The sequence below is a fragment of the Camelina sativa genome, chromosome 16 (assembly GCF_000633955.1).
Source record: "Camelina sativa cultivar DH55 chromosome 16, Cs, whole genome shotgun sequence".
Classification (NCBI taxonomy): domain Eukaryota; kingdom Viridiplantae; phylum Streptophyta; class Magnoliopsida; order Brassicales; family Brassicaceae; genus Camelina; species Camelina sativa.
Window position 1 is genome coordinate 26,716,911 of NC_025700.1, and position 11,605 is coordinate 26,728,515.

Sequence of the window (11,605 nt, forward strand, 5' to 3'; positions counted from 1 at the left end):
CCCTGACCATTGTAGACAAAGATGGCAAAAAATCAGTAAGGAAGTGAGCAAGTTCTGTGGAGCTTTTGCAGAGGCAGAGAGTGAGAAAGCTAGTGGGATGAACGATTTAGATATTCTGCAGAATGCTCACCAAATCTACACTAACTTGTACAAGAAGAAGTTCCATATGGAGTATGCCTGGAATGTGCTACGCTATAAACAGAAATGGGTAAACCTGGAGGCTATGAACCTCACTCCAAAGACAACCAGCTCTAACAAAAGAAAAGTTGATGAAGTTGTACCATCTACAGGTTCTGTCGTTGGTGAGCACGAGAGCAGGCCTCCGGAGATAAAAGCAATGAAAAAATTAAGAAACAAAGGTAAAGAGAAGGCTGCACCATCTGCGGAGTTTAGTCACATGTGCGAGATAAGACAGAAGGATTTGGAGGGCATGAAAGAACTCCAAAAGATGTCCATTCTTGACACTCTCATTGCCAAGAAAGAAACTCTAGACGAAGATGAAAAAGCTCTAAAGAAGAAGCTAATGGCTGAACTGTTTTAAACTTAACTGTGTTTTAACTATGTTTGCTTTAAATATGTTTGTTTTAATTATGTTTGTTTTAACTTTGTTTGTTTTATCACATGTTTGTTTTAACTATGTTTGTCTTATGTTTTTAATGTGTTTATGAATCACATATGTGACTTTGTTCAACTTGTTTTCTTATATGTTTTTATTGAATCTCCGCTGTTTGGTTACAAACTTGTTTTTGTTTTCATTGTTATATATTAGTTGGAGTCCTGCAATCTAGATTCGCCATGATTAAAAATCCATCTCTTTTATGGTGAAAGGGTAAAATTGTATATATTATGAGAGCATGTCTCATACTCCATAATATGATTGTCGAAGATGAACGAGATTCATATACACTCTATGACGAACAAAAATTCCAACAAGAAGATGGAACCGGAACTACTCCGGATCTTACGTTTTCAGTAAATATGCCTTCAAATCTTGAAGGTTTTGGTGATGGTCATACAATAATTCGTGATAGACAAACACATCACAAATTAAAGGAGAATTTGAATGAGAATATATGGAATAAATTTGGACATTAAACAATGTATTAATTAAATAAAATGTTTGTGCGCTTTAATTAATTAAGTAATATGTTCGTTTGGTTTTTTATTTTATTTTATTTACAATGTTTTTTTGTTTCATTTGAATTTGGTATTGTATTTTGAATTTTAGTAAAAGTTTTTTTAGTATGCAATTTAAATGTAATTTTTAAAAGTTTTTAAAATTATAATATGTTTAAGATTATTATATTATTAAATCTTATGATCTTACATCTGTTCTCCCAATAACTAACTTCTTAACAAAACATCTAAACTAATAATCTTATGTTATTTTCATTATATTTTTACTCTAAAAACATCCTAAAGTGTTCTCCATTAAAGATGCCGTAATAGGAGGCCTAGAGAGATAGTAAATAGTATTTGTTGTTCGGTATTTGCATGTGTTTGACAAAGTAACGTAAGAGTAGGAGTGTAGGACATAGAATCTATGTTGATTACTACTCTTTTTATTAATTAAAAAAAAATTCAAAATAGAAAATAGAATTATTTTTTGTCTAAATACCGCTGGATAATAGCTATGTTTACAAACTAACTGGGGTCCACTGAATTTTGTTCACCCTAAAAAAACGCATACAGTGTTTTCTTATTTTTTTGGACATAGACCCATTTTTAAAAACAAATCTTGAAATACGCTTTTCATAAGGTTACCATTATTCGCTGCCTAAATTAATCTACTTTTATATATTAGTATATTCAATTCATGCACATGGGTACTTTAATTTCTATAAAGCCGATATGGTTTTTAAGGAACAAATAAATAAATTTTAAAATGTATTAGAACATGCTTTAATTTTAATTAAAAATAGAGTATATTTCAAAAATTCAATTTTATAGTAGAAATTAAAAGTAACCACGTGCATGAATGTAAAACCTAGTCCAAATTGGTTTCTACGAGAGTACGACCTATGGATAACATAAATACTACTAATTTCATTCATAAATTCAAAAGCCACCGGTTGAACCTGGACTCAATACCCAAGTTACACACAATAATTGGATCTCCGGTTCACCTCCTATAGCCGGTTCCCTTCACCTCACACTCCCTCTGAGAAATTTCCAAGAAATTTCTCACCCTTTCATTATCTACAAATCCCACTATATATACTCCTCTCCTTCAATTCTAATCTTTCTCACATTCCCCATATTATATTATACTTTTACCCACACCATCCTCCGTTATTTACATATTTGCCACTCCTCGACTTATGTAAGCTTTTTTCCCGGTGACCGGCGTCAATACAAGAGCCACCACCGCTTCTCCAAGACGGTTTAAAAACAAATCGTTAAAACAATGAAGAACGGTAACAAGAAAGCAACGCCGGAAACAGAGAAGTCTCACCGGAGAAAAATCTCGGATAAAGCGATGTCGTTTCACGGAAGAGGAACGACGCCGCTATCGAACCCGGGAGAGCTTCGGAGACCGAAGACGTTACCGGAACTATTCTCAACCGGTGGTCAAAGCATCACTAGATCGGATACGGCTTCGTTCCCGCCGCGTCTGACGAAACTGTTACTCAACGTGACGGTTCAAGGGAGTTTAGGAGCTGTTCAGATTATCATCTCGCCGGAATCCACCGTTAGCGACTTAATCGACGCCGCGATTCGTCAGTATGTTAAAGAAGCTCGCCGGCCATTCTTACCGGAATCTGAACCGTCGCGGTTTGATCTTCATTACTCTCAGTTTAGTCTTGAGAGTATCGGAAGAGACGAGAAACTGATATCGCTTGGTTCAAGAAACTTTTTCTTGTGTGGCCGGATAAATAACGCCGGCGGTGGTGGTTCGTCGTCGTCGGAATCTTGTTCGAAGGAAGCTGAGAAAGTGGCTAAAACTAGTTTCCATTGGCTCAAATTTATTGGCTTCTAGAAGTTTTAAACATTTTGGATCATTATTGCTTTTTTTTTTCCAAATTATTTTCAACATTTATTTATTTTCTAGGAAGAAATATATATATTTTTATTTAGTAATCTGTAAATATATTTCTATATAGAAAATGAATGATCATCATAAATTAGTGGTACATAATGTCTTTTTTTATTCAATTATATGCCAAGATGATTCAAGAAAGGTCTAAATACATTTTGACATAATGAATACTGTCATTATATTTGATGACTTTAGAAGGATGGATATAGCCACAAAGGTGGGTAATTACAATCTAAATAGAACATCGTTATTTTATTATATTATCTGTTTGTTGTTTGTGAGATATGTACTTTGGTTTGAGACCTCTAAATCTAATAATAGAAGTTTGCTTTCATGTTTATGTAATAACGACTTTGGCCAACCTTATCCCTAAAGTCAGACATTTGTGAATTGTGACCAACGAAGAAACCAATTCAGTGCCGTGTTGCTCTTCTTCTTTTTATTAGCTTTATTGGTTTAATCCTCCTTTTTAATAAGATAATTTTTTAAGGGTTGATTTACAAAATGAAATATAGAATTAAAATTTGATGAAAATTATTATGTAAATAACTTAATAAAGAGAGAATCTTTTCTATGATTCTTTGAGATTTCACAAATATATCCTTCTAGTTTTAGATTATGTAATAAAAAATAAAGATTATTTTCTTTAAAAAAGTAGTACATCTAAAACTCATCATCAAATAAGGCCGATTCTAATTTGGCCCACTATGAATAAAGGCCCATTAACCTAGCCACCCAAAAGGAGTAAGTCTTTCCATTTTTATTTTTTTTGGTTAAAATTGTTGTAAAACCCTACTGGCTAAAAGGAAGTTTAAAGGAGGAGTAAGAAGAGCATCCATATAAATAAAAGCCGCTCCTTTGTTCTCTTTGTTTTTTTCAAACAAACTCTAAAACCCTAAATTTCATCATCTCAAAGCAGCCACACACATCTTCATCTTTGACTAGCTATGGAGTTTTGGGGTATTGCCTCTCTGAAATTTTATACTTTTATAACTTCTATTGATAAAATCAGTTTTTGTATTCCTTAGCTTTGTTATGTGAAAGAGCCTTAAAAATCTGGTTTTTATATCTCTATGTAGTCAAAAAGCATTGTCATTGTGTTCAAAACTGTATGAGATTGTTTGCTAATATTAGTATTCTTGGTTTTCAAAGCATCTGTCCTTTATGAGTTTTTTTGTTTGAATTGGTACTTGATGAGTAATGGTTCAATTGTAGGAATTGAGGCTAAGCCAGGGATGCCTCTTATGGTGGAACCAGAAGATGGTTACTTAATCCATGTCTCTCAGGTATGTTATCAGTTTTTGGAATTTTTCTCTCTCTCTCTCTCTCTCTCTGCTTTGTAAACAAAACTGAACATGATTGATATTGATTGGGTGAGTTGTTGTTACCATTCTCTTAGGTTACTATTGGTGACTTGAATAAGTTGAAAGGAGATGAGAATGTTCCAATTTATGTGAAGCATGGTGAGGATAAGAATAAGATTGTTATCGGAAATCTCTCAAAGAAGTTTCCTCAAGTTTCTCTTGATATCTTCTTTGATCAAGAGTTTGAGATTTCTCACAGCTCTGTAAGCAGTGTCTTTCTTATTGGTTACAAGTCCCCTGGTGACGACGAACAATATCCTTTTGTTTTTCATTGGTTGTATCTTTCAATGGTTTATTCAAATTTATGTTCACAAAGCTTGTGTCTGTTTATCCTTGATTTGGCTTTTGCTCTGCCTTTTTTTTTTTTTTTTTTTCTGATGCTTCACGGATGAGGAGATTGATTCTGGTGAGTTTCTTATTTTTTAGTTAATATTTTGATTTCAATTGCTATCAAAGCTTGAAGCTTTATCTTTTCTCTTTTTATTGTGTGTAGATTCTGAGTTAGAGGAGTACATGGAACAACAATGTGGTAAGCTCACTTTAGAAAGCCTACTGTTTTGAGGTAGTTTGAGTTTAGTTGTGACTCTATTTATAAAATCTTAACCTTGACATTGTTATAAAAAGGTGCTTTGCCTCCAAATGAAATGAATAATGAGATCAAGCCTGAAGAGGATGAATCTGACTCAGGCGAAGAAGATGATGAATCCGGCTCAGATGAGGTAGATTTTGCTCCAGGAGTTAGTTGTGTGTAGCAAGCAATGAATCAGTGTAAAAAAGCTAATCTTGATTGATTTGTCCTGTTTGTTTGCTTGCTTAGATGGGTTCTGATGAGGATGAGGATGAGTCTGATGAAGAAGACGTAGAGGATGAATCACCTTTAAAGGTTGAGCCTCCGAGTAAGAAGATTCCAAATGGTAAAGCAACGAACAACACAGTTGCATCAAAGAAGGCTAAAGCTGCGTTTCAGAACAAGTCATCAGGTAACTAAAAATCCAAAGTGAAGAGAGATAGAGATGAAACTGGATTAATGAGTTTCAACCATTTTTTTTTGATGCAGGAGGGAAGAAGAAGTGCCCATTCCCATGTGGTTTTTCCTGCAAAAACTAGAGACTCTGCCAAAGTCACATTTTTTCATACAAGTTTTTGCTTTTTGATACAAAATTTTGATAGTTATTACCCCTATTGGTTAATGGTTGAGTTACTTGTGAGGCTTTTGGGCTCTTGAAAATTTTGGATTATTCTAATATGTTGTTATGTTGTCTTTTGGGGTGTTAGTTAAATGGTTTCAATGGTTATTCTTAATTATAATTATTAACTGACGGGTGAAGCGAATATTGGCCATAGTAGCATCAGCTTGATCCTTGATCTCAAATTGACTTCTCCTCATGTCAAAATTTCCATTGCAGATACCCATAAGTTGTCTACACATAACAAAAAACACATATTCACAACTCTACCATAGAGAGAGAGAGAGATAAGATTCGAAACTCGTGAAAACTATTTAAATATAATAGAAAATATGTAATTATGAGTTTATGAAACTGTTAAAATAGATTTGCTTATAAATTTATTCGAAATTGGTCACACAACTAATTCAAGTTGTCCTTTTTTAACCACCTTTGTTTGTTAAACACTGAATTTTGTTTTTTTTTTTTAAAAATCAAAAGAGAAACAGGCAGAATTCTGCGACCAAATAAATGAAAACAGAGACGCAAATTATGCAAAAAGAAAAATATAATTTTGCGTCTGCCGGGAGTCGAACCCGGGTCTATTGCTTGGAAGGCAATTATCCTAACCGTTGGACTACAGACGCTATTAATTCTGGATTGCTTTTTACAATTTAATAACTGTTTAAAAGATCGTTAAACACCAAAGCTTTTTTCTTTTCATAGCCGTCGCCCGTCGGATTTGAAGATCACTAAAAAGCTAAGCTTCAATGATGTTCATCCTTTTCACTTAAACTTTAGTCAGATAAGTGAATCTTCATTCCTTATTGTCATGTCTGGGATTCTCTTGTCACTGTCGTCATAACCTTCCCCGTAAAACTCTTTGGAGCTAACATCAACCGTTGGGCTCTCTATGGCTCCCTCTCCACTCACTTTCGCGTAAACCTGAAATATGATTCGTTTTAAATATTTGAGAACCAGAGGAGGATAGCAAAATCCACCACGTCTTTCAGTTGTTTTGAAACCAATCTTCCTCACCTCAGTCATCATTTCAGCTAGCTGTCGTACTGTAACTTCGTTGTTTGGATTGCCAACATTGAAGATATGCCCATTTGCCCTCTCTGGGTTTTCCTGAAACACATAAACAATATATCAGTGCAGGTTCTTTTGGTTGGATCTCCTTTAAAGTTTAACAGTTTGTAAACAAAAACGACAAAGAATGATATAAGCAATAGAACGTACAATCATCAAAAGGACGGCTTCGATAGCATCCTTGATGTAGATGAAAGTTCTCTGTGATTCTCCACCATCCACAAGCTTGAGAGGCTCACGGCGTAGAAGATTCTGAAATATAAATAGGAATGCATTAATAAAAAGTTGGCAAATATACAGAATGACATTGGATTAAAGACTCGCCTTTGCATACTTACATTACTAAAGCAGGCGAGGACACGTGGGACACCTTCGCTAGGACCATCAATGCCGGGGATGAAATCCATCCTAGGTCCAATCCAGTTAAAAGGTCTTACAATGGTGAACTCAAGTCCATTCTCAGCACCCTCAGCTGTCACAAGAAACAAATGATGTAAACCTTTTGGTTCTTACCACATTATATTCACTCACATGTCAGCTAAGAAAAATAAAAAGCCTACCATAAACGAGTCTCTCAATCAGTTGCTTTGCACACGCATATGACCACCTCTGCTTCTCAATTGAACCAAATATGCAAGGGGAAATATCTTCTTTAAGAACATAGAAAGAAGGATCCTGTAGAAAGCACAACAAACAACATTAGCAAACAATGAAGCCAACCCACGGCGATTGAAGTTCTAGAAACCATGTTTTTCTACATATTTTAGTTATTCTAAGCTTCTACAGGTGTGTGATAGACGACTAGTTATCTAAACTTTTAACTAAAATTAAAAAAAAAAAAAAGTTATACGAAATCCACTGAATAATTCACAGTTAAACTCATATGGCTAGGAAAAAGAAAGAAAAATGTTAGTTTCAACATGTTCCTCAGTACATTACATTCATTGGTGAGATTGATAAAAAAGAAGACCAAAACATGTTGAAAGCGAAAGGTGCAAAAAGGCATTACGTCACGCAGGGGATGATCCTTCGGAAGAAAGCTTCCTATGGTTTTTCCATATACTTCACAGGTGGAAAAGTGAATGAGACGCTTGTTGTTCTCAGAGCAGTACTTAACCTACACAAACCAACACATCAACCAATCAATTTCAACTAATAATTAATGAGGCACATAACTTGTTTCCATCAATTCTTTAGAACAACAGCTACGTAAGAAACACATACCACTGGGAGCGCATCAATGAAATTGCTGTAGATAGTATCAAGAGGACGCGTATTGTAATCAGCTGGAGTACAGATCGCAGCAAGATTTATAGTCTGCAGAACCAAAAAAAAAAAAACAAAGATCAGAATTACATCAGAAAATCACCAATCTCAACACTGAAGAAAACAAAAAATCACAGATCAACATATCTAAATTCCGAATAACAGATCAGATCTGAGACAAAAATCACGATTACACACTATCAATTTCCTCAACAGTTAAATTATCACACTTAACTAATAAACAACGAAGAACAGAGAGAGATAGATACGAAGAAACAATTTCATAAGCAAATTTATTTACCAGATCCGCCATCTTAATAAGTCCTTCAAGCCTGGAATCATGCTTAATATTGATACGATGAAACTGGATCCGACCACTCCATTCAACGGAATCAGGCTCAAGCAAGTGTTTGATCTTATCGTTGTAAACATCGAGCGCAAGCACCTTATGCGGTGTCTCCGTCATCAGCTTCTCACAGAGATGTGAACCGATGAAACCTCCGGCTCCGATCATGCATATCGTCATCGGTTTTATCGGTCTTCCATCTAGATCCACTCTATTAGCTCCGCTCGCCATGATTACTCTCTCTCTCTCTCGAGAAGATCAGATCAGAAAAATAAAAAAATCAAATCCTTCGTTTACAGTAAAGCTTTCTCCCTCTCTCTCTCTCTCTCTCGAGGAGATGATAACACAATGCGTTCTAATGGTGACGGTGGGATATTTATTTTAACAGAGAAGAAGATGCATCGCATGTGAACAACGGAGAGGCAAATTGGTTTCGGTCGAAATTGAAAAATATTATCAACTCTCGGTATCGGCGCGTGGTTTGTACGTGCGTTATCTGTATATCCCACGTGATCTCGTTTTGATTTTGAGAGGATGTGAGCAAGCAAAAAGATCTGTTTTATTATTTTCTTCGACTAATGATTTTATATGATTTATTAATTATTATTATGATTGTTAATCTAGTAACTAATTACTAGAATGTGTTTATTTCATTAATTAAAGTTTTTTTTTGTCAACTGCAATACATATAAGATTGGGTTAGAGCCAATGTGACGGAACATCGTTTACAAGGTGCACTGCGGAACAAACTCGTCGTGTCAGATTATCTGTTTAATCATTCTGCGAGCGTGAAATTAAGATCCACGAGAAATAAGTGAATTCTTCTTTATCTTCCTGGATATCTTTCAAATAAGGCGTGAACGCTGACCATTTTGCATGTGAAAACATCATTTTCACTAAGTCAGAACAGTCGGTAAAGAAAACAACATTATCATTATCCGCCTCAATTATAGAACGCATTGCCCAAACGAGAGTTTTGACTTTTGCATGAAGCGGGGAGAGACTACGACGAAGATTGACTACTCCCATAGTAAGGACCTCCTCTAAAGGAGGAGAACAAAACTAACCTCGGCGTGCATATGGATTTGTCGCTTTCCAAAAGTCATATACAAAACCTAAATAGCTTGTCTGATGCCTATCTACCATGAAACCGCAACCGCCACCATACCATGAAACCACCACCGCCACCAGGGATTATCCTTGGGACCACATATGTAGGCTCAGCCACATCCTCAAGTTGTGCCAGAAACCAAGCTTTGGACTCATCATTCGCTAACCACAAAATCTCTACTGGATTTAAATTCAGGTTACTTAAAAAATTATCATTCTGGGCCTTCCAAATATATCACAAAATCCATGGATAAATTTCTGCATAATCCATGAATAATTAGAAATTCTTTTAACAAGATAAATTGCCATATCGCATAAATGTCAGAAAAAAAATCTAACCCCAAATCTAAAGTTTTTTAAGTGATTGTATAATAAGAAAAATGTGGCACAACTTTATCAGATTAATATTTGCATATAAAACCATTATCCCGCAATTACAATTCTGTTTGTTAACAGTCCAAAAAAAAAACATTTGGAACCTATATCGGATAAAAACTCCTATTGAGATCCATTTTCCATTTTTAAAACGTTTTAAAAACGGAAACTCGTGGAAACATGGAAACAAGACACAAAAACAGAATTTCAAAAAATTTCTGTTTGAAAACATAAAAGAAAACACTACGGAAATGGGAAACACTACAAAAACATTTTGATATTTATGTTAATTCAATTATTCAATATTTATGTTTTGAATTTTTGTTGTTTCAAACATTTCTTTTGATATGGTTTTACGTTTGATGTTTTGGTATATATATATATATATATACATATATGTATATACATACATTTCTAAAACATTTCCACTTTTTAATTTTAGAAAAAAAGCCGTTTTCATTTCCGAAATGTTTACTTTCATGTATCCGTTTCTGTTTCCATTTAACCTAACTGAAAACAAAATATAAAAAAACTGCATAAAATGATCAAAGAAGAATTAGCAGTACCAAAAATGATAAATAAAGTAACTATTTTGGAATCAATACAAAGAGTACTCTTCTCGACATAGACGAAAACTTGACCAAGTAACATTGGAGATTCCACTTTTTATTACGAATGTTAAAAATTCTTTGGAAAGAATTTAGATGTGCATTGCTAAATCAACATATGTATTTTTTTTTTAAGTGGACTAGTTACACTCCATCCTTATTAACTAGCCTTAATTGCATGTACGTACTATGAGATTTGATGCAATGCGATGTTTACGTGTTAGGCCCATTTTCTATTTATATCTGATAAGATGTTTAATTTTGGATTGCTAAGAACTTTTTTTATAACCATTTTATTTATTTATAAGAGTATTTATTATTTTTAAAAACAAAAAAACTATAGTTTGATACACTACTAAATCTACAAATACATTTTTTCTTTTTTCTAAAATAGCTACAAATACTTTTGTGTAACTTTATTTGGAATTTGCATAAGATAACGTTTTCATATGCGATTTACTCATTTTACATACCCATGAAGACGTTTTAATTACAAACAAAAAATGTTATAGGTCGTCTTTAATCATTATGAAAATTTTATTTATCGTATTGGAAAATTTAACCCAAAAGAGCATTTGGGCAGCCTTGGGTTCATGTGATCGCCCCATAGCTAGTGAGCTGTTCGACCGGTAGATCACTGATATACCCACATGGTCAGGTCAACAAAATTAATCTTATTTATATATATATATGCTAGTTATTATTTTATTTTATTTTGTCTTTTCTAAAAAGGATTGAGACAAAAAAGAAAGAGAAACAAATGATGAACAATAATAATCAGGTACATTTCCACGAAGCAACAACCTCGAAACTCTCATCACAAAACCCCAACCACACTTTTCTTTGAAATGGGATGTTGTACAAGTCCATTCACGAATTCATCTACTTATTGTTCATAGCTTTATGTTTTTATAGATGATACATATGGTATAGTACTTCCTACTGGCTATACAATAAATTTCCATGAGATGTTTCTTATCACAGAAATGTGTATATTACAAACATCAATATCGATATAATCATCTTTTTTTTTTTGCTGTCTGAGCTTTTTTTGACTGATCAAATACTTCAATGCTAGCTTCTTCGTTTCACTGTACTACGGTCTAAACTTGATTCAAACTCGTGCCTCAAGTTATACATATAAAACGATAAGAAAGACTAAATATATGTTTATCTAAAAACATATAAAAATGCCTAGATGTTTCTTATAGAATTAAACAAAAAAAAAAAAAAAAAAA

General features: G+C 33.9%; 4 protein-coding genes and 1 non-coding gene across 5 annotated transcripts in view; 3 read left to right on the forward strand and 2 right to left on the reverse strand.

Annotated features, from left to right (window-relative positions):
- Positions 1-541, forward strand: part of LOC104754085 (glutathione S-transferase T2-like) — a 4,450-nt gene extending 3,909 nt beyond the window's left edge. The window contains exon 2 of the mRNA XM_010476243.1: positions 16-541. Within this exon, the coding sequence (XP_010474545.1) occupies positions 16-541 (526 nt within the window). The remainder of the gene's footprint in view (positions 1-15) is intronic.
- On the forward strand, positions 2,236-3,208 carry LOC104752679 (uncharacterized protein At4g22758). The gene has a single exon (XM_010474879.2). The coding sequence runs from the start codon at positions 2,408-2,410 to the stop codon at positions 2,978-2,980; it is 573 nt and encodes a 190-aa protein (XP_010473181.1). The 5' UTR covers positions 2,236-2,407; the 3' UTR covers positions 2,981-3,208.
- On the forward strand, positions 3,848-5,697 carry LOC104752680 (histone deacetylase HDT4). Its single transcript, XM_010474880.2, has 8 exons — positions 3,848-4,000; positions 4,256-4,326; positions 4,440-4,657; positions 4,791-4,810; positions 4,898-4,933; positions 5,029-5,123; positions 5,222-5,384; positions 5,462-5,697. The coding sequence occupies exons 1-8, from the start codon at positions 3,988-3,990 to the stop codon at positions 5,509-5,511; spliced, it is 666 nt and encodes a 221-aa protein (XP_010473182.1). The 5' UTR covers positions 3,848-3,987; the 3' UTR covers positions 5,512-5,697.
- On the reverse strand, positions 6,136-8,652 carry LOC104752681 (UDP-D-apiose/UDP-D-xylose synthase 1). Its single transcript, XM_010474881.2, has 8 exons — positions 8,230-8,652; positions 7,887-7,979; positions 7,672-7,779; positions 7,223-7,337; positions 7,001-7,134; positions 6,813-6,914; positions 6,609-6,701; positions 6,136-6,515 (listed from the first exon to the last, which is right to left on the reverse strand). The coding sequence occupies exons 1-8, from the start codon at positions 8,503-8,505 to the stop codon at positions 6,372-6,374; spliced, it is 1,065 nt and encodes a 354-aa protein (XP_010473183.2). The 5' UTR covers positions 8,506-8,652; the 3' UTR covers positions 6,136-6,371.
- TRNAG-UCC lies at positions 6,146-6,217 on the reverse strand. The gene has a single exon. It is a non-coding gene; the product is annotated as a tRNA-Gly (tRNA).